The 23,601-nt window shown below is 36.4% G+C and overlaps 1 protein-coding gene across 2 annotated transcripts in view; it reads right to left on the bottom strand.

Annotated features, from left to right (window-relative positions):
• The window catches only part of Epha6 (EPH receptor A6), a 1,036,261-nt gene that overhangs the window by 177,015 nt on the left and 835,645 nt on the right, over positions 1–23,601 (bottom strand). For both annotated transcript variants that reach the window (XM_004663307.2, XM_004663308.3), the window contains one exon: positions 5,757–5,818. In XM_004663307.2, the coding sequence (XP_004663364.1) occupies positions 5,757–5,818 (62 nt within the window). The remainder of the gene's footprint in view (positions 1–5,756; positions 5,819–23,601) is intronic.

The following is a 23,601-nucleotide window of genomic DNA, read 5'->3' as shown; positions in this document are numbered from 1 at the left end:
AATAAAAATATTAAAAAAATAGAAGTTCTAAGATTTAGAGTCAGATATTTTCCATGGCAGTGCCACAAAAATAACTTATGAAATTAATATGTGTAGTTGAAAACCTCATACAAGGATGGTGGTCAATGTTACACTTAACTTACACTGGTGTATTGCATTGGAAATGTCAGAAAAAATGTGCCCATCTGTGATGCCATGCCTTTGGGAAGGCAGCCTGAGGCACTCCTCTCTAAACTGCAACTCATTTTATTTTACAATTAGAAACACACAGTTATGCATACATCGAGCCCCTTGTCTTTGACTACATATGTGTATGCATGCATACACATAAATCTACACTCTTGACCACACCTCCCCCTGGCAATATATAGCAAGAGGAATGTCCACAAAGGCCTCAAGTACCACTAGGTTTATGAACTCAGTGCAGGATCACAGCCAGCTAGCCACCAGCACCGGTACTGGATGTAATCTTGTACTTGTGCTATGACTCCTTCATAGTAAAACAGCAAATTGCAATGCTTTTCAGATTGTGTGGGAGACCAAAGGGAAATGTTTTCTGCCTGCAGTAAGCACAGGAGGCTATTAATGAGCCATGGATGGCTCCCCGACTACCTAGTGCATTTAGCCACTTCCCCCATTCTGCACTTGCAGAGGCAGCGATTATCAAATTCTAAAGCAGTAGTTTGAAAAATGACTGTACTTTTGAGAATTTATGGCATGTATATACTTATAGATCTTATTTCTGCTTGCCATGAGATGTTGAATGCCTGCTATTGACATAAACTTTGTAAAGCACTTTGAGCTCCAGGCGTAGAAGGGATATGATTATACAGAAGGGGAAGGATATTAAAGAGGGGGAAGGCAGGAGTATTCACCTTAAGTTTTCCTCATTCATATGGGTTTCTTTTGGCATTTTATTTATTTTTGCTTGTTTTATTTTCTCCCATGCATGTAGTATCTTGATCATACTATACCACCCCATTCCATTTCCCTCTAGCATTCCTTTGAGATAGGGTCTCATGTAGCCTTGGCTAGCCTTGAACTCATAGCGATCTACTTGCCACAACCTCCAAGGTGCTGGGATTATAGACATGAGCTACCATGCCTAGCTAAGTTTTGCATTTTAATAATGCATATTTAAAACATAGTTTGAGGGCTGGAGGGATGGTTTGGTGGTTGAGGCACTTGCCTGCAAAGCCAAAGGGCCCATGTTCAATTCCCCAAGACCCATATAAACCAGACACACAAGATGGTGCATGCATCTGGAGTTTGTTTGCAGCAGCTAGAGGCTCTGGTGTGCCCATTCTCTCATTCTCCCTCTCTATTTCTCTTTCTCTGTTTCTCAAGTAAATAAATTACAAAAATGATTTTTTTAGGGCTGGAGAGATGGCTTAGCGGTTAAGCGCTTGCCTGTGAAGCCTAAGGATCCTGGTTCAAGGCTTGGTTCCCCAGGTCCCACGTTAGCCAGATGCACAAGGGGGCGCACGCGTCTGGAGTTCGTTTGCAGAGGCTGGAAGCCCTGGTGCGCCCATTCTCTCTCTTCCTCTATCTGTCTTTCTCGCTGTGTGTGTCGCTCTCAAATAAATAAATAAATAAAATAAAATAAATTAAAAAAATGATTTTTTAAATATAGTTTGAAACATGAAGCAAAATTTCTTGAGTAGAATGATATGGCTATACAGTTTTGCAAATCTCTTAAGTACTTCAATAAAGGGCAGTTGGGTTTGCATAGCTATTTCTGCAATGTATTTTTTTAAAACTAATCCTTCCATAGCACTTCTTTATTGCTCATGGTACTCAATAAATTTTGTTTCAAACTATTTATTCTTTTAAAAATCATCTTATTCTTTTTAAAACATACTTACTTGAGAGACAGAGAAGGATAGCAAAACTTAGCTATTGTGAATAGTGTTGCAATAAACATTGATGCAAAAGTATCTGTGGTATGTTGGCTTGAAGGCACCTGAGTACCTCCCAGAAGTGGTACAGACGAATCATATGATAGGTACATGTCTATAGGCTTCAGAAACTCCCATACTGATTACACTGGGGCTAGTTTCCACCCCCATGAGCAATGCATAAGAATCCTTTTTGTCCACATCCTTCCCAGGATCTCTTTTGTGTTTGCAAATGGCTGACATTCTGAATGGAGTGAGCTGGAAACTCAATGTAGGTTTTTATATACTTATCTCTCCCTCGGTGTGTGTGTGTTACGCGTGGTGAGTGTGCATGAGTATTTATGTGTGTATGGGCATGCCAAGGTCTCTTACTGATGTAAAGGTATGCCTGCCCAGCTTTATGTGGGTGGCTGAGCAGGCAGGTTTTTTAAGCAAGCATGTTTAACTTTAAAGCCATCTCCGCAGCCCTTAGAGCTTACACTGAACCTTCAGATCATCAGTTTTAACTAGACTGGCTATCCAACAACCCTCAGGCACACTGCTACCTCTAATACTCCTGTGCTAGCATTATAAGCACTTGCCTAGCTGATGCTCTGACCCAGGGTACCTGTGCTGGGATGACATGCACATTACGGACTGACTGAGCCATAGCCCCAGACCTGCAATGTCACTTTAATATTTTTTTTCCCTGATGGAAAGTGATGTTCAAGTTTTTTTTCTTACATGTTTATTGGCCCTTTGTATTTCATTTTTTGAGAGCTGTCAGTTCATTTCATTAGTCCATTTACTGACTGGGTTCTTTGCTTTTTATTAGTCTTCTGAGTTCTATGAATATTCTAATTAATCAAAAAAGTTGATTTTAGAAAAAGAAGTATATGTACAGACATAATATAGGCCACATAGGGAGTTAATATTGGGCTTATAAGGAAAAGTCATTATCAATTAAGTTTAAAGTAGCCATAGTATATAAAACTATGTTTTATTTAATTATACAGATTGAATTTGAATCTTCACTGTCACAATGCATCGTATACTTTTTATATATTTATAATAGTAAGTGAGATATTTTTAAATAACTGTGAGGTAAATACTATTTGTATTCCTATTTTATAACTGACTGAGCAGAAACATATAGAAGTTGGTACTATGCCCAAGGTCATACAACCTGTAACGGTCAGAGGCAAGATTAGCAGAGATAGACATTCAGATTCTCCCAGTCGTGGTCATGGTGGTGTGGTACTTTGAATGTATGACCCCCAATAGACTCAGGTGTTTTTATTTATTTATTTATTTATTTTTATCACAGCTTATCTCCAGCTGCCTGGCTGGAGAGAAGGTGTCACTGGGGGCAGATCTTGGGGGCCCAGCACTAGTGTTTTACTGGGGGTGGGTCTGAATTCCAGTGCAAAGGTGCGCAGAGCATTGCAAGCTTGGGCTAGGTCCCTGCGGATTGCTGCCAGTTTCGTGCTTGTTTGCGGTGCTGGTTGTGTCTCTCTGCTTGGGTTTATGAATGGGAGCCAGCTTCTTCTGCTGCTTGACGGAACTTCCCCTGGATCTGTAAACTTAAAATAAACCCCTTCCGGGCTGGAGAGATGGCTTAGCGGTTAAGCGCTTGCCTGTGAAGCCTAAGGACCCCAGTTCGAGGCTCGGTTCCCCAGGTCCCACGTTAGCCAGATGCACAAGGGGCCGCAGGCGTCTGGAGTTCGTTTGCAGAGGTTGGAAGCCCTGGCGCGCCCATTCTCTCTCTCTCCCTCTATCTGTCTTTCTCTCTGTGTCTGTCGCTCTCAAATAAATAAAATAAATAAATAAATATTAAAAAAATTAAAAAAAAATAAACCCCTTCCTCTCATGATCTGTGTCTGCTCTGGATGGCTAGCCCAGCAAAATGAAGCTGACTACAACAGGTGGCCACTATCAGTTAAACCTTTGTTGCTTTCCAGCTTCTTGGTAATCCCTCCCCTAATGGTTCTGAATTGGAGCTGAAAAAATACGGAAAAGTTAAGTCATGAACTATACTTGTAAACATGTAATAAGATGTTTATAAGTACATATTTTACTTATTGTTTCTTTGCATTATGTTATAATTTGTTCATGATTCAGCAGAATAAAAAGTATATCCGAAAGTCACATTTATGTTCTCATTTTCTTGTGGGATTTTTGATCCAATTTTCAGCAGCAGTTTACATTGAGTATCCACTACACTGTTTGTTATTACTTGCTGCTCTGGGATATAGTTGCTACCAAAAATAAGTATAAGAAATTCAATCTATCCCAAACATCATTTGATAATGAGTCATTTTGATATGTATCTGGTAGAATGTCCTTTTGAATAAACATAATGAAAAAATGAAATGACATACATATGTACTTCAAGAACCATAGGTGGTCCTGATAAGTTATTCCAAAATAATTTAGAATAGTAACAGGGAATACAGCAAAAGAAACAAACAGTTCACATCTTAAACCTATGAATTTCATTTTGTCTTCAAGTGCACGCTTGGCCCAGAGCATTTGCTGTGCAAGTAGCTCTGCTCTCTAATGGCCTGAAGATTTTGCTGAATTCAGCTTTTGTACTGAGTCTTGACATCACACCAAGTCACCGTATAAATATATCATTGTGGCTAACTTGGAGAGGAGTTGCAAGGAGAGGGCACAACTCAAGAACACCAAGTGAAAATGAGCTCAAAATTGAAAGGTGAGATGTAAATGGAACTTGTTCAAATAACATGGAGCAAAAATGAAGTAAGGAAAGAATGCTACATTTTCACATTTAAAGAATGAGAAAGATAACACACTCTAGGTATTAAAAAAAAAAAAAAATCCCAGCTGGGCTGGAGAGATGGCTTAGTGGTTAAGTGCTTGCCTGTGAAGCATAAGGATCCTGGTTTGAGGCTCAATTCCCCAGGACCCACGTTAGCCAGATGCACAAAGGGGTGCACACATCTGGAGTTCGTTTGCAGTGGCTGGAGGCCCTAGCGAGGCCATTCTCTCTGTTTCTCTGCCTCTTTCTCTCTCTGTCTGTCGCTCTCAAATAAATAAATAAAAAGTTAAAAATATTTTTAAAAATATCCCAGCTGTTATAAGCAAGAATAATGGTTATGACTGTCATGTCTACGTCAAAGAATATAGTCGCATAAAAATGTGTGATCTCTGCTACAGATGAAAATATTTACTATAGTGTTCATTTACTTATTTGTCATCTCCAAGAAGCATTTTTCCAAGTCCATTGTGGCTTTTAAAATCCCCAGCATGAGTGCATCTTAAAGTGTGATGCTAAATGGACCCTCACTTACTTATACCGCACCACTATAAAAAACAAGCAACTTTTTCATACGCACTGTACTTGAATAGAACAGTCACCTTGAAAAGAGTAACTTTATTTTTTCTTTTACTTTCTAAATACTCTAATGTACTTGAGGGACAAAGTTGACAGAATTAGTTTTCAAATGTATGTCATTCTTGGTAAATAATGTTCTTGGGAGTCCAGCATATTAGACAATACATAAGTTTTCACACTAAACTGGTAAATGTGACTAAACAAAATGAATAGCTATGCGAGGCAATTGAGTTTCCTTTGACTTCCTTCTTTAGGATAGGATTACTTGGAATATTTGTAATTATTACTGTATGACAAGAAAATTGAGAGGAGAAATTAATTATATTACTAAGTGCATACTCTGCCCCCTTAGTAATACCCTAATGGGTCACACTATCAGAGAAATGCACCCTAGAGAAAATGCCGCTATTCCTCACAGAGAACCCATACATAACATTATGCAAAATTAATTTATGATAAATGATTTCAAATCTTGAACTCAGAATAGCTCATTTAAATGCCATCAGAAAAGAGCACCTCACCCGTAGAAAAGAGTCTAGGGATCCATTCTCCATATATTCTACCACAATCATTACCGGTCGGCCTGCAAAAAGAGCAAGGAACACACAGGATTAGTACAATCACAGAAATAATGGGATGCAGTTAGTGATTTCCAGCTGCAGTAGCTAAATTATTTGTAGTTTATTAACGGAAACTCATTCTCACCTATTTTCATAAAAGTGTTCTATTACATTTGCTCCTTTCTATTTGCTCACAGAATTGTTTCTTTTTGAGTTTATAAAAGGGTCATGAATTACAATATGGCTTACAGAGGAATTAAACATTTCTTTGCCCACAAGTAGTAGGTTATTTAGATTATATTCTTTTTACATTTTGTCCTTTTGTATTTCCTTAAGACCATCAACATGCCAAAGTCATGATATGCACGGGCACTGCTGGAACTCTGTGGCAGGGAACCACTTCCATGATAGTGTAGCAATTTTTGTTTACTTACATTAAAGTGAGCATATATACAATATTTCTAAAGTCAAATAGAAAGGAGAAATTTATAAATTCTTTTCAATAAATTATAAATGATCTACATCACCTGCTTTTATGGGATTGTAAGCAGAAATTATTCAGTAGACTGATGAATGTGCCAACATTGGCAGGGTTTGTAAACATTATGTGCTTATTGGATACAGATTTGATCAACAGAGTCATGATGGCATTATTACATGAAAAATGAATTACTGATCTTGCAGTCGAGCTCAGAAGCTAGGATCAGAAACTGAATACCATTTACTTCTTGTTTATCATATCAATCCTTATAGTTCCCAATATACCTCTATTAAATAGAATATTTGACATAAATAACTTTGATTTGTTTCAAAGTAGAGAATGCATTTGTTCTGCCCAATTGCCCAAGTTTAAAAGATAGGATTTCAATTGAAGGGAAAATGATATTTACCTGAAATAAGCATGTACGACATATTTACTTTTTACTTTTATATTTCTTGTTTTATTAGAATTCATGGCAATTCAATGTGGATGGCACACAGTTGTTTTTTTTTTTTTTTCCTATGAGACAAAAAGGACCTGGAAAGAAACTGCACCAATGCCAATACTGGAAACATTATATCTCATTGTAATTCACAACTTCTTTTATGAACTCAAGTCTTGCAGGCTAGAAAGGGTAGCCATCATAAATTACTACAATGTATGTTATTGCTAGGTCTTACATTTAAATGTGCATTTTAAAGAAAGATATGCTAAATTTTAGATGTAGTAATAGAGCCTCCAATTTATCATGCATAGAATCTAAACCCAGAGATGTCAATCTGTAGAGACTATCAGTTTGTAATGTTTAATGCTCCTCAAAGTCATTAACTTTTACCCATATGTGAATGAAGAACTGCATCATCAATTCTAGAGCTCAGGTGAACTTTCAGCTCTCTAGAAGGTCTTTGCTTGAAACCTGAAGAAAGTTGGTCATGAAATCTTTTATTTTTGCATTGGTTTCTGGGAGCTTTGAGACTGATACAAATGCCTAGGTAGGAAGGTTGGGGAAATAATTGGTCAGGTTTGTCCTTCCGCATCAAAGTTTTTAAACCATTGTTCTAGTTTGAATAGTAATGGATTGTGGATGCTAAGTTGGAAGGAAAGTTGGGTTTCTCTGGTGACTGCTAGAGTTTTCTCCTACTTGTTTTCTCACCATTTTTAATCTCTCTTGATTGGTATTGTCAGAGGAATACGTTTAGAGTATTTGTTTTAAGCACATATCTTTCCCTAAATAAAGCTAGTATTATTCGAATCAAAACACCTTCGTAAATACATACCAGGATCTATCCCTATTACACAGAAAAGAAAGTTGAAGTGTAGAAAATTAAACTGCCTGTCCCAAGTCAAAGAGCCAATAAGTGGCAGTGTTATACAGCCTGTCACAGAGTGTGATGTTTTAACCTTTTTGCTATAGATGTCCCTCAGAAAAGATTTGTAGATAAGAGCCCTAATCTTATTCTTGCTACCCAGTTCTCTAGTAAGGCATCTCATCTTTCTGAGCATCCTCAGCACTCTGTTCTCCACAGATGCCAGCATCACATTCCCTTGTTTTGGCCTGACTTTGGCTTTCACTTGCTAGTTACTGCCAGGATTTCTTCTACTTGAGTCTCTCTAAAAGTACTACACAGACCCTTTTCTACCCCAGAATATATGCACTGTAACTCTCTCTGGACCAGCTATCACCATCTTTCCCATGGATTCCCATTACAGGCTCTATAGAGACTCACATCCCCATTCACTGGCTTTACTCAGGTTCACTTTCCACTGAGCTAGCCACAGTAAGTGTTTCATAAAACCAGTTTAAGTTTTTCACTGATTTCTCTATTCTTAAGAAATTAACACTGAATTACTTCAGCACAGCAAGAGTCTTCACTATGTGAATGAAAGTAGTTTTGAATTAGTTCTATGTATAACTTCTTTGTAGATACTTTCACCAGTTGAAGTCCATCAGTGACAAAATTCACTTCTCATTTAGTATAAAGAATAAAGAAAGACTACCCTAGTTTTTGGTGAATTAGAAGTTTCTATTTGAGCTATTTATCTTTTGTACTTTAGGCAGTAGCATCAGTTGAAAAGAACTGAACCAATGAGTTGGCTTTTCAGACAACTGCCAACACCTACTCTGTAATTTATTTTCTATAAGAAATTTTGTTACACTCTGAAGATTAAAAAAATTCTTAGCCAATATTACATATATAATCAAGAAAATAGGCTGTTATAAGGGAAATTGAAATTTAAGATGCTATTTTTTAAAATATCTTTTGGGTCAGAGAAGGTTATTGGCAGCCTTCCTATTCTTATTTTACTTTTCAGTATGTAAAATATATGTAATTTAAATATCATATATTCTAAGAGTATTGTTGTTCTTATAAGACATATGTGTAAATAATTGTTTCTCTAAATTTCAAAATATTTTAGCTCATTTCAACTTGTTGCCAACAACTGACATCCTAACATCACCTTAGTATCTGAATAATTTTCTAATGTTAGTCAGTTCTCAAAATATTCAGATCATGTTAAGATATTTTGTTGGTATGATGTGAGAGATCTTCCAAGCTATCCAAAGTGAAAAGTTAAATTAGAAACAACACATGTGGTTATGGAGCATCTTAGCAACATAAGAACCAAAATCTAAGAAATAATATAAATATAAACATAAATATAATATAAATATAAATGATATTTATACATATCAATTTTCTTTTTTCTTTTTTCTTTTTTTTTTTTGGTTTTTCGAGGTAAGGTCTTACTCTGGCTCAGGCTGACCTGGAATTCACTATGTAGTCTCAGGGTGGCCTCGAACACTCAGAGATCCTCCTACCTCTGCCTCCTGAGTGCTGGGATTAAAGGCGTGCACCACCACGCCCGGCTTCAATTTTCTTTAGAATATAAATTATTTCTTAGATTTTGGTTCTTATGTAGCTAAGACTCTTTATACATATATTCACATGCTACTCATTTCCTACACTGACTTTGATCAAGGCTCTAAAGGAGAAACCATATATGATCATGAGGTTATACTTTTTTACAATATGTTTTTATTTCTATTTATTTATTTGCAAGTGGTGGGGGCAGGGAGGAAAGAGATAGACACAGAGAGAGGGAGAGAGAGAAAGAATGGGCACACCAGAGCTTCCAGCCACTGCAAACAAACTGCAGATGCATGTGCTATTTTGTGCATCTGGCTTCACATGGGTCCTGGGGAATTGAATTTGGGTGGTTAGGTTTTTCTGTCAAGTGCCTTAACCACTGAACCATCTCTCCAGCTCAAAGCTATACTTTTTTTGTGGTGATATTAAAGAAAACAAACAGGAGCATTCTTTAAATGTTACACAGAAATCTTGGAAAAATAGTTTACAGGTGAAATTGGTCTATATAACTTATGCATTTGTGAGAGCTGGGAACTATAATGGTTTAACACTAGTAAATGAGGTTGTGTTGGCTGTGGTGTTTTCTATCTGCTTGACAATTTCTAATGTGTAGTCAATGAAATTAAGGATCAAAATAAATCTCAACAACTTCAAAACTCTATTACAGACTTAAGTCATTTGTGTTTGTTTACTATCCTTTCATATCTAAATTTTGTCTACCAGGCAATAAAATTTGCAGTGACACCTTGAATTGACAGTGTGCCTACATTTTTCCCCCAAATGCAGTTTGTGACTCTTTGAGACAGTATGTTAATCTATTTTTCCTTCCCTACTTCTGTTGCAGAGAGTGTGAATCACAATTATAATCTCAAATGGCTTTGACAATAAATGAAATGATTTCTCATTCTTGGAATGTTTTCAAAAGATAGGGGTAATATAAACTTAAACAGGTACACTATCTCAAATCATTGTTTTTATTCACATGATAGTTTCTAATGCTGAAGAGCTTTATAAGTGTTGTATGGGCTTCTCAGATCTTGTCCCAACAAAGCATGCTTAGTTCTAAACTATTGGTTTTATTTTTAAATTAATTGTCTGTAATCTTGTGTTTAAAAAGATAAAAATAGCCGGGCGTGGTGGCGCACGCCTTTAATCCCAGCACTTGGGAGGCAGAGGTAGGAGGATCGCTGTGAGTTCGAGGCCACCCTGAGACTTCATAGTGAATTCCAGGTCAGCCTGGGCTAGAGTGAGACCCTACCTCAAAAAAAAAAAAAATAAAAAAAATAACCAAAAAAAAAAAATACAAAGATAAAAATAGCACGTGGTTTTGAGGTGCCATGAGATATTTCAATACATGTACACACTGTATAATATTAAAATAAGGAAAATAATCTCAAACATTTATCATTCCTCTGTGGTGTAAACATTCAAAATCATTTCTTTATCTTTTAGAATTTTTTTCAATATAGTACTATTGTTTAAGTCATTCTACTGTGTAGTAGTATGCCAAAACTTCTTGTTCCTCACTGTAGTTAATACCCACTGGTCACTTACCACCACTCTCCCCAGGCTTCTGTCAGCCACCGTTCTGCTCCTTGAAACATACCTTTTTATATTTACTTCACATACGAGTGAGAATACTGTTTACTTTCTCTGCTTCACTTATTCCACTTAACATAACTATATCCAGCTTCATTCAACTTACTCAAATATTTGACATTTCCTCTGGGCTTTCTTTTCCTCCTGCCATCTTGTATTAGTTAAAGTATCATCCATCTATTTACCAAGGTTTAAACCTATAGTGATATTCGTCATCATACCTTGCCAAGCACTTGGTAGTCAATACAATTTTAAATTCTGTGATTTCAATGCAAAAATTACTTAGATTGCCCATATTCTGTCTTTCTATGGTCTTGTTTCACCAGTTATCACAATCTTACTGGTCTCGTTGCTTTATTTTATGTCTGCTATTTCAAGATAATCCTTGCATATTATTATCTTTTTACATTAAATAATAAATTAAACAATTTCCAAAGGCTACTCTGTGTCAAGTATCTGGGGTGATGGAACACATTCTCAAGCCATGTAACGCCCCTGTACTTATGAGTTGTATGTTAAAAGGACAATAGAAATAAGTCAATTCAATTACTACAAATGTCTCATTCCTCTATTTAAAGATGTTATTCATTGCATTGAGTGGTGCAGGATTAAGCCTTTCAATTGCTAGTTAATAAATTCCTTCACAATCTCTCTTTTACCTTTGAGTGTCATCTTTTACTTTCTTTTATTGCTATTTCCCTGGGGCTCATAATTCACTGAGTGGTACTAATACAACTATATGCATATACAATACCTGCATCTGCTTTAGAAGGTAGCCTTTTTGCTATCTCCCCATGATTAAAAGAATTTAAATACAATAACCATGGTAAATTGTCCCATAAATCACTTTTCCTTTTAGAAAATCTTCATTATTTACCTTTTATTCGCTTTTATGTAACATGGAATCATAATGATGTCAGCAATTCATGTGTCTGCTTTCCACTTTATTAGGGCCATTTGGCCAGCATTTGACTCTACGCTCTGTAATCTCTTAATCTACCACAAACTAGGCACATCCTCATTTTCATGTTTGTGTATTAAGTATTAGAAAGAACAATTAAAATAATTTCTCTTTCAGAAAAGTTCTTGACCCAGAAAAGCCAGCAAAATAACCAATTTTCAAATTGATGGCCTTTTAATCTGGAATTGATCATAAAATTTCAAATTTCTGCTCTGTTATATATGTTATATGGCTAGACAAATATTTTTTGCTCCTTGTCTTGGTATCTTCAAAAGGATAGGATTATGCAGCATATATGATTTTTGAGAAGATTAAATGAGAATGTTATAGGATTACATAGATGATAATTTTTCACTAAAATATCATGCATATTTCTTTCTTCTCTCTTGTATGCCATTATCTCCTTCCCATTCTAATTTGCCCATTACATAGTAAAAATGTTTTAAATGGGCCATTTATACATTTTATTGCTGCTTGATAATGACATGAAAAATATTTTATCTCGTGTGGCAAAGTATAAGTAAAAGTGATGGCAAGTTACATTTTTATATGATACAGTAGATTCCCTTTTAGCACAAAACTTCTATGCCTCAGACAAAGTGGGTTAGTTGGTTATTTTCTGCTTATATACCTAGCACAGTGAAATTAGAAGCTATGAGATTCATTTTAGACACTCTAATACTGAAGATATTTTGTACTTAGATGACTTTGCATAAATAACTTAATCTCACAGCCTAAATTTTCTTATTTGTATATATTAAATTCTTCATTTGTATATGTATTATGTACCGTAACATCTCCCCAGGGCCACCATGATAACAAAAAAGACAATGTGTTTATAACACAGTAGTATGAATTTTGATTGCCAATTTGGTTGTATTAAAAAATGTCTTGGGAGACTGGAGAGATGTCATAGCAGTTAAGGTGCTTGCCTTCAAATTCTAAGGACCCAGGTTTGATTCTCCAGTACCTATGTAAGGCAGATATACATGGTAACATATGTATCTGGAGTTCATTTGCAGTGGCTAGAGGCCCTGGCCCCATCTGTCTGTCTGTCTGATTTTCCTTTCTTCCTTCCTTCATTCCTTCCTTCGTTCCTTCCTTTGTTCCTTCCTTCCTTTGTTCCTTCCTTCCTTCCTTCCTTCCTGCCTGCCTGCCTGCCTGCCTGCCTGCCTTCCTTCCTTCCTTCCTTCCTTCCTTCCTTCCTTCCTTCGTCCCTTCCTTCCTTCCTTCCTGTCTTCCTTCCTTTCTCCCTTTCTCCCTCCCTCCTTCCCTCCCTCTCTCTCTTTCTTTCTTTCTCATAATAAATAAAAATATTCTTAAAAACTGACTTGGGTATAAGTAAAGCACAATTTTGGGTATGTCTGAGAAAGCGGTTCTGGAGTACATTAATGTAAGGTAAAACTCTGTGCCAAATGTGAGTAGCACCTTTCTGAGCTGAGGAAAAAGCAAAACAGACAAAGGCAGCCAAGTGATGGCTTTCCTTTCTCTGCTTCCTGGTTGTCCAACATGTAAGCCTGCAGCCTCCAGGCACTGTGAGGAGCATTATTTCCTACACCATGAAACAAAACAAACCTTTCTCCCTTCAAATTGATTTTGTCAAATATTTGGTCACAGTGATGATAAAAGTAATCAACAAGGAAAATTTGTACCAAGAAGTAGAGTCATTGCTGTGACTATCTGGCCAAGTGGCTTTATAGGCTTTCCAAATTAGTTTGTGGAAGCAACATGGGAGGGTTTGGAACTGAAGATTAGAGAAGTCCTAGAATGCTATAAGCAGAGTTTCTAGGCACTTCCCGTGGGAGACCAGTAGATCAGATGAAAGTATGGCCAGTGGAGGCTGGCCTCATGAGGTTTCAGTGGGGAATGAAGACTATATAGTGATAGGAATAGAGGCCCACAATCTAGCTGCATTTTACCTTTGTCCTGAAATTTTGAGTGATGCTTAATTTAGAAGTCATAGACTAAATTGTTTGGTAGAGGAAGTTTCAAGGCAGAATATTATCCAGACTGTAGCATAGTACTGCTTACTACTCTTAGTCAGACTTATAGCAATAAAGAGCAGGGAGATGTGAAAAAATGTGCAATTTGGCAAGGAAGAAGGCTAAGTGACTTTAAAGTTGCAGAAAATATAAGTGTGGATAAGCATCTGAAATCGTTTAAGTGATTAGAGCTATTAAGAAAAACCACAGCCAGGCATGGTGGCATACACCTTTAATCCCAGCACTCGGGAGGCAGAGGTAGGAGGATTGCTTTGATTTCAAGGCCACACTGAGACCATATAGTGAATTCCCAGTCAGCCTGGGCTACAGTGGAACCCTATCTGGGAAAACAAACAAACAAAAAACCCCACAAAATTTGCACAAGGACCTAGCCTTTGTGAGCTTCAGGGTATAGCAGTGTAAATGTGTTACAAAGTCTGAAAAGTGTTTTGAGTGTATCTTCCTGGAAAGTAGCCTCACTGAGGGGTATTTTCCCAGGTACAGCCAGGAAGGCATGGAGGTCACTGTTGCTATGGTCCAAAGAGGTCAGGCTCTAGCTGAAGCTGTCAGAAGAAGCTGCCATACATGTGGTGCTAGTTTTGCAGGCATGCCAAATGAAGAGTGAGGAGATAATGTGGTTTTGAACCAAGGTTTCTGAAAGCCAGTGAGGCCAGGCAAGGTGTTGCAGGTTAGATTCTCCGAGAAAAGGCCTTGAGAGGTCATCATGTGAATCGTTGAGGTTGAAGCCTAAGTTCCAACAAAGATTCCAGGATAATAGAAATGACCAAAACATGGGAAATTCAATGAATAACGTAACAGGGAGTGGAGCTTGTACAAGAAGGGTCACAGTTTCCACAGGTAACAGTACTGGAAGGCAGGGCTACTGATACTTGTCAGAGTCGGAGATGGAGCTGTGGGATGTGGTGTTTGTCCTGAATGGTTTTGCTATTGCTTTGATCAGATCTTTCTTTGCTATCCTCCTTTTCCTTCTTTATAGAATGGGAAGATTAACCCTGTATCATTGTATATTCGATGTATGTAAACTTGTATCAAAAATTCTTTACTGGTGTACATTCATTCCACATAGTATTGAAATTCAAATAGACAATTTCTTTCAAATACATCATGCACTTTGACTATATTTATTCCCTCCCATGTCTTCCCTCTTTTCACCTCCCACTAGACTTCTCAATTCCCCAATCCTCTTTATTGCGCCTTCCCCACATACACATATGGTTTCACATATCCATGTAGATTTCTAGGACTTAACAAATGAAGGAAAACATTCAACATTATCTTTATGACTCTATCTTATTGGATGCCTATTGTTGTATCTACTTTCTATTAGATGCCGTAATTTCATTCTATTTTATGGCTGAATAGAAACTCCATTGTGGATATACAACACATTTTCTTTATCCATTCTTCTGTTGTTGGACACCTGGGCTGGTTCTACAGTTTAGGCATTGTGACTAGTAGTACAATTAACATTAACATGCAAGTGTCTACGACACGCTTGATGAACTGGGATCTTTGGTTAAATACCCAGAAATGATATACCTAGGTCATATGGTAGAACTATTTTTAGTTCTTGGAAAAACTTTCATAATTATTTCCATAGATGCTGGCGGGACTAGTGTATATTCCCACCAGCAGTGTATAAGAGTTCTCTTTGGTTCACATCTGGGCCCATCCTTTGGTCCACATAGGTCACTCTCACCAGAAAGCCGCCAGGCTCGGCTCCAGCCACATAGGTCACTCTCTGTTTTCTTCATAACTGACATTCTGATTTGGATAACATGGGATTTCAATACAGCATGATTTCTAATTTGTCCAGTCAGGCTGATAATTTTTTAATGTGTTATTTGGCTATTTGTAGCTAACATTTTAAGAATTGTCTGTTTATTAGCCCATTTATTGATTGGGTGGTTTGACTTCCTGTTGTTTAGCATTTGGGGAGATATTTGAGTATTCTGTATATTAATCCTTTATAAAATGTTGTATTGGTGTATATTCATTTCACATAGTATTGGGATTCAAGTAGACAATTTCTATTGAAAATGTATAACCTATTCTTCAGCCTATCTCTTCTCCTGATTCTTTTCTTTGCAGTACAACACCTTTTACTTTTATGCAATTACATATGTCATTTCTAAATTTTATTTATTTTTAATTCATTTTTTAAATTATGTTTTTATTTATTTGCAAGGAGAGAGAGTGGAGAGAGAGAGAGAGAATATGAACATGCATTCCAGGGTCTCTTGATGCTACAAAAAAACTTCAGTTGCATGTGCCACTATATGCAACTGGCTGTATGTGGGTACTGGAGAATCGATCCCCAGCCAATCTGGAGTTTACAGTAAAGAGATAGTCTTGAGTGTCAGAACTCTGGATTTTGAACTTTTGAACAGTGCTAGAACTCTTAAGACTTTGGAAAGTCTTGAGGAGATAGATTAAATGCATTTAGTATTATAAAATTGATAGGAACCATAGGTGGAATACTATGATTTAAAGGGATATTTTAATACATTTTTATTGGCTTTTTTAAAATTTTAATGGCTTTGCAGGCAAGTGCCTTTAACTACTGAGCCATCTTCCTGGCCCCTTAAAGTGATATTTTTGATGTCATGCTGAGAGGGGTTAGGGTTTTGATGGTTAATTTTGGTTGTCAACTTGGTTGGATTAAGGAATACCTTGAGCCTTAGTGAAGCACACCTTTGCTGTGTTTGTGAAGAAGTTTCCTAGAGGATGAACTGAGGCGAAAGACCTTCCCTAGATTTGAACATTATCATCCAATGGGCTAGGGTTCTGGGATGAATAAAAAGAAGAAATTCAGCTACTCACAGTAACTTCACTTCTCATTTCCTGAGAAAGGAATTGCTCACTTGACTTTCCTGCTCTGATAGGATTATATCTTCTGACTGTGAGCCAAAATGAAGCTCTATCCCCTTTAGTTCCTTCTAGCTGGGTATTTGGTGATACCAGTGAGTAAAGTAATTCATATCAATGCCTATTATGAAATATAGAATCATTCAGTGTGACAGTTTGAATGTACAATGTTCCACATAGATTTGTGTGTTTGAACAATTGAGCGCCAGCTGGTGGTGCAGTTTGGAAAGGTTGTGGAACATAAAGCGGAGAAGCTTCAAAGGAGGAGCGGTGTCAGTGGACGCAAGGCCTTGAGGTGTTTCAGCTCAACCCTGCTGGTTCCGACCACTTCCTCCCTGCTTCTGTGAGGATGTGATACCAGTTTACTGTTCTTGCCCTGCTTTCCCTGCCATTAAAGACTTAACCTCAAAACTTTAAGATGAAAATTTCTTTCCTTCCTGAACTTGCTTGTTTCTGGTTGACTATTTGTCCCAGCAAGGAGAAAGTATCTAATATACCCAGTAATGGCTCCACTAATGAGTGAAAGAATGCGTGTTTGTTGACTCTTATGTAGTACCATGTCCATGATCTGCTGTTTAAACTTAAAGTAAAAAGTGGCTTGCAGAATAACAAAGGTTCATTTCAAAAAATAACCAAAGTCAGTGGGTCCAGAATGTCTCCAAATGGTCTCAAAGATGCTTTAAATCTCACACAGCTGAAACCCACAGGTCTATACCTACTTTAATGAACAGAATGATTTCTCCTGGGGTCAAGTATTTCAAATGACCATTATTCTACTTTAATAACATATTATATTAGTTTGTTTTAAAAACAGCTTCTACTAGAAGGAATTTTTTTATCCCCATTCAGCTAGCTGTATAGTGTCTTTTATCCCATATGACAAATTGACCAATTTATACCTGATACAAAATGTTTTTAAAAATATTTTATTTATTTATTTTCAATGAGAGAGAGAGAGAGAGAGAGAGAGAGAGAGAGAGAGAGAGAGAGAGAGAGGGAGTATGCCAGGACCTCTAGCCATTAGAAAGAAACTCCAGATGCATGTGCCATTTTGTGCATCTAACTTACATGGGTACTTGGGAATTGAACCTAGGTCATTAGGTCATTAGGCTTTGTAGTCTTAACTGCTGAGTCATCTCTCCAGCCCGCATTTTTTTTTTTTTTTCTTAAGGTATGGTTTCACTCTTCCAGGCTGACCTGGAATTCACTATGTAATCTCAGGGTGGCTTGAACTCACAAGATGATCCTCTTACTTCTGCCTCCCAAGTGCTGGGTTTAAAGGCGTGTGCCAACACACCCTGCCCACAACATGTTTTATTATTAATATGGCCTTGATCATTTTTACATTGTGATCATTTAAAATATCAACAGGATGATTTGGTTCCATTTTTTTCTATCTGAATTTCTTTTACTTTTGATCTTCTTTTTTAATTTTTAGAAGTTGTAGAAAAATCATTAGAGAAATGTTAAAAAATAATGTTTTTGTTTAATGATTAAACATTGCTGATTGGAAATTAGGAGGCTGATGATCTACTTTTAGTCAAATAGTTTTAGATTTGTTTTGGAGTTAAATGAAGAGTGTGAAACTGAAAAGCCCACATAACTTTTCTACAGCTTCAGAGTCATGGCATGCCATCTGCACCAATCACCAGGCTATTTGCTCGTGCCCTTCTTCCTACTAGAAATTAACATTTGGGCAAAATAATCCTCCTTATTTATAAATATCTTGCAAATAATGGAAGTTACTACCAACAATGTCTATTACATGCAGTCTTCCACTCTAAGAAATTATTCTTTTTGCAAAATTTTAATAACAGTTAATTTTAAGAATGACTTTCTTGATTTTATATTACATTCATACTAGCAATAGAATGTTAATGATCCAATTAAAAGCACATCTTTTGTGATTATTTTTGTTTTTTCTTTACAGCTATTATGAAACAATTAATAGATTATTGAGTAATCAATAGCTTAATTATTATTAGATACAATGTACAAAAGAATAGAACATTTTCATGCCTTGAAATATTGTATAGATACTATGTTCAGATCCAAATTAAGCTTCATGTAAAATCAATAATTGCACACTACTTTTGTCCTTGGTTAGCTTTGTTGTGTCAAAACATTTTATGATGACAATATTAAAATGTATACAGCAAATAAATCAGCATATATGTAATAATTATCTTTTTATAAGATTTTAATGTGCTAAACATTGTTGTGAAGTCATTTCATGTACTAACTTATTTAGGCCTCATTGTGAGGAGTGTAACTGTTAGTTCAGTTTAACAAATAGGCTTACTGATGTAATTAGAGTTTATGCAACTTGCTAGACTCAGAATGAGAAATTGCAGATGGGCAGGATTTGTAGCAAGGACCTCCCAAGCCCAAATGCTTGACTACCTTGCTGTAGCTCAAAAATAGCAGTTGGGTTTACATTAGTCATTTGCAGAATATAAAGAATCACTCAAAACTGTGTCTTTATGGAAATAAGTTATGGACTATATTTGTGTATGGCTACTAAAGAGAAGCTATTGAATTATAGAGGTCTATAATCCCCAAAACATTCTATGAAAACAATGATTAGCTTCTAAATGAAATTGGCTGGAATTCTTTTCTTTTAATTAATTTTTATATCATAAACATCAATGTAAGATAATCATTTTAAAATTCCATTAACACTGATTTTGTGTTATTTTCCTTCTATTCTCAAGTGAGTCTTAAAAAGACAAGGTCTCGTAGTTGACATTTCAATTATAAGAGGTGTATGTGTGTATATTTAAGAGCAGAAATAAAAATTAGCTTTTGCATAACCTCTGAAGAAGACATTGGGGCACTGTTACATCTTCAATATATTTTTAAAATTTTTTTTGTTTATTTTTATTTATTTATTTGAGAGTGACAGAGAAGAAGGAGGCAGGGAGAGAGAGAGAGAGAGCGAGAGAGAGAGGAGAGAATGGGCGTGCCAGGGCTTCCAGCCACTGCAAACAAACTCCAGATGTGTGCACGCCCTTGTGCATCTGGCTAATGTGGGTCCTGGGGAATCGAGCCTCGAACAGGGGTCCTTCGGCTTCACAGGCAAGCGCTTAACCAGTAAGCCATCTCTCCAGCCCCCCTCTTCAATATTTTAAAAGCTCCTAATACATTAGTAGGAAGCACCATATTTCTTGGTAATGACACATGCTATATGGTTTTGGCTTCAAAAGTGTCTTATGATTATATAATTGATAATATATGTAGTTATCTGGTCTCTTGTGCCACTCATTTTCAAAGGAAAAATATCATCAAACTTAGAAATAAAACAAACTGTTGTATACTATATTTTGTATATCCTAGCCCTCCAAGTTATTTATGACAAAATTTTGATTGTAATGAAGAAATAATTATCAACTGAGTCATATACATGACACAAGTCACTGACTTCTTTCTTTTTCTCTTTGCCCCTTCCAGGTAAGTTACTCTTCATGTTCAAATCTTTGCTGCAATCCTTGAATGATATTTATTTGTTTATTTTTCTCCTTTAAAAATTATGATTATTATTATCAACATATTTTGGTTGTGTTGATACCTCATGTGTTGGCCACCCTCTTTTCCCTTGGCCCTGTGTTTAGTTTTGTTAAGTGCACTCTGTAAGTCTTCTGTGATGAAAAGTGCACAATGTGTCAGAGAAGGCTTCCACTGGGCTTTGTCCAACAAAGCAAAAGAATGTGCAGCAAGGGAGTCATATTTTATACCCGGGCTGGTTTATCTCTTACTTAGGCTTTTAAGCGGCCCAGCTGCCCAGTGGGGCATGTGTGCCCCCCTGAAAGAATGGCTCTCTGGAGGTGGGGAGGCAATTGCTTCCTTATCATGTTTCTAATTAGAGTGAAAAAAAATAACACCAACAAAACAATCAAGATCTAATGCTGATTCACATAGAGATAGCTAAATTAGAACACTGTGTGAGGTTTTTAGAATTTTTCTTTGTAGGAAGAAAATTATTTATTTACAAATATTTTAAAAGAATTGACTATGTCCTTATGTAAGACCAAAATAAATGGGATGGTATGTAATAATAAAACATGAAGATATCTAGGAGTAAGATATGTCTTTAATAAGAATTCATATATATATATATTTGATTGATACTTTTAAGATTCAAACTTATTTAAATGATTATAGTATAAAAGAGACTTATATGTTAATAAGAAGGCCTAGCTAAAGTCAAAGGCTAAAACTATTTAAAGATTGTGAATAGACTCATAAAAATGACTAAGATATATTTAAAGACTCTTTTAAATTTTTCATGTCTTTCTTCAGGCCAAAAAAAAAAAAAAAAATAGGTAAAATCTTAGTAAGTGCTTAAGAACTTGCTATCAAATGCACTCTGTACTCATTTTCTTTCCTCCTAAAGCAGTGTCTTTCTCACATAAAAGTGGTAGTCCTTGCTTATATCAGTTAAACAAAACCTAAAAGCAATATTGAATTATGTTTTGCATGTTTGGGTGTGTGAATGTACCAAGGACCCTTGAAGCTGCAAAGAAAAGGAACACTAGATGCTTGTATCACTTTACTTGGGAGGTTTGGGAATTGAACCTGAGCTAACAATATTTGAAAACAGGTGCCTTTAACTGCTGAGCCATCTTTCCAGCTCCAATGTTAAGTTCTTTAGAAATAGAATTTTTCATTCATGGGTAGCAGGGTGTACAAAGTTGTTCCGAAACTTATATAAACATTTATACCAAAGACTGTGTGCCATATTTCTGAGGAAGAAAGTCAATAGTATATAAATAGTTCAATGCTGAACTCAGGAAGGGACATAAAGAGCCACTGAGTTTGCACTGGTTCTTTACATAAAGAAGAGTCTCCATTTGGGTCAGAAAACAAAGTATAGTCCATGAAAAATCTGAAGTTATCACCTGTCTCAGGATTACTTGTTCACAAGAGTCTTTAAATCAGAAATTGCAATGAAGTTTTTCTAAGATGACTGCTTCAAGTTTTGAATTGTGGTTTCAGTTTTTTGTACATTCCCATACTGACTATTAAAATTCCAAGTGATAGTTTCAATGTACTTTTTAAAAAGGTTTAAATCCCTTCCTATCTTTTGGGTATTTCTTTTCATGGAAGACCAAGAATGAAAGCACGTGCCTGCTGTTTTGAACCCACCAACTTTCAGCAAGAGATCAAGTGGACTGAATGCACGCTGGACATGATCTGATTTCTGCATAGATTACACAAATGTCCTAAACAGGTGTTTCAAAATAACTCTTGAGTCTAGCACTACTACCACTGGACGTATTTTAAAGGGGTTGCAGAGTTTGTCATAGGATTTGAACTATAGTTACAGATGCCAAATTCCTTGCCCTTTGGTTGGCTGAGTGTTTTCTGTTTGTCAGACTGTCAGTGACCCTAATGTTCAATGCCTTTCCTCACTCCTGACAGCAAGAATCTTGGTCTCCTGTCTAGCTTGCCTCAGCCTACCCTTGCTAGTAGATAGTTTTCTCATAGCTGCCATTCTGCAGACTTTCCTTTTAAAGCCAATAGCTGCAAAATCTTAGAGACTGGGAGCTCTTCAGCAGGAGTGGTGCAAAGGACTATCAGTAAGAATGAACTGGGGGCTGAAGTCGTGAAAGTGGAAGGAAGAAAGAAGCCAGGAATTGGTAGTACCAGAGGAAAGGATCTCTTTTTTCAGAAGTACATTCTTTTTCTCTTTGTTTTTGCAAGGCAGGGTCTCACTCTAGCTCAGGCTGATCTGGAATTCACTGTGTAGTCTCAGGGTGGCCTAGAACTCATGGCGATCCTATCTCTGCCCCCCCCCCCCCGAGTGCTGGGATTAAAGGTGTGTGCCAGCACACCTGGCTCAGAAGTACATTTTGAATGAGTTTCTGGGGATTTTTATTTACATATTCCATCTAGCCATTTGAATTTCCTTCATAATTCGTACTTGTTTTAAGCAGAAACACAAACACACTCACACACACCTTTTCTAGGGTAACTGGCAACACTTTTAACTGCAAAATTTATAATAAATATACCTTCCCATTTAAGAAAAAGGCTTTTTCATCTTGAGGATCTCTTACTTAAAAAAAAAAAAAAGAAACTATGGGCTGGAGAGATGGCTTAGCAGTTAAGGCACATGCCTGCAAAACCTAAGGACCCAGGTTCGATTCTCCAGATCCCACGTAAGCCAGATGCACAAAGTGGTACATGTACCTGGAGTTCTTTTGTAGTGGCTAGAGGCTCTGGCATGCCCATTCTCACTCTCTCTCTCTCTCCTTTTCTGTGTTTCTTATAAATAAATGAAAATAAAATATTGTAAAAATAAGAAATTATAGTTTGTTATGTATATGTATACCTATTAAAAAAAGATTTTATTAAAATAAGGTGTTTTGATCATGCTACAGAAAGGCATTTGAAGAATAATCACTGAAGAAATATTGCCAATATAAGTTGCTTTGTTATATGTGATATGGTTTAAAATATTTCAGATCCAAAAATCACAGGCTTTTGCTTGAAAATACAAAGAAATAAAATGATTTAAATTTCCTTTTTTAAAAAAAATTAATTTGAACTGATTGCCTGATTGCATGTAAAATTTTGCATATACTTCTGTGGCTGTTGATTTCCCTTGGTATATTGAGTTCATATTAATTTTCCTTAACTTGTACATTACTTTAGAGGTTGCTGTCTAGTATAAATATCTGTGATGTGATGACAGTCTTCTATATGGATGAAAGCCTGATAATATTATATTCACCTGAGTCCCGATTTTCTGTAGCTTCAAATTATTACTCCTATTCAACTTCTGACATCTAAACAATATGCCTAAATATTTTTTAAACTGCACAGTAGTACATGCTATATTTGTCCTGACTTTATATCAGATAGGACTTCCCATGAATTATGTGAAGGAAAATATTAATGATGTTTGTTACTGGGCTGTAGAGCCACTATAATACTAAGTCAGAACTTCAGGTCTCTGAAGGGTGAATAAACAAGTGATTTTTAAAGATCATAAATTATATATTTAATAACTGCACATCTG

This window comes from Jaculus jaculus, chromosome 4 (assembly GCF_020740685.1).
Source record: "Jaculus jaculus isolate mJacJac1 chromosome 4, mJacJac1.mat.Y.cur, whole genome shotgun sequence".
Lineage (NCBI taxonomy): Eukaryota > Metazoa > Chordata > Mammalia > Rodentia > Dipodidae > Jaculus > Jaculus jaculus.
This window is presented reverse-complemented; position numbering and strand designations above follow the sequence as displayed.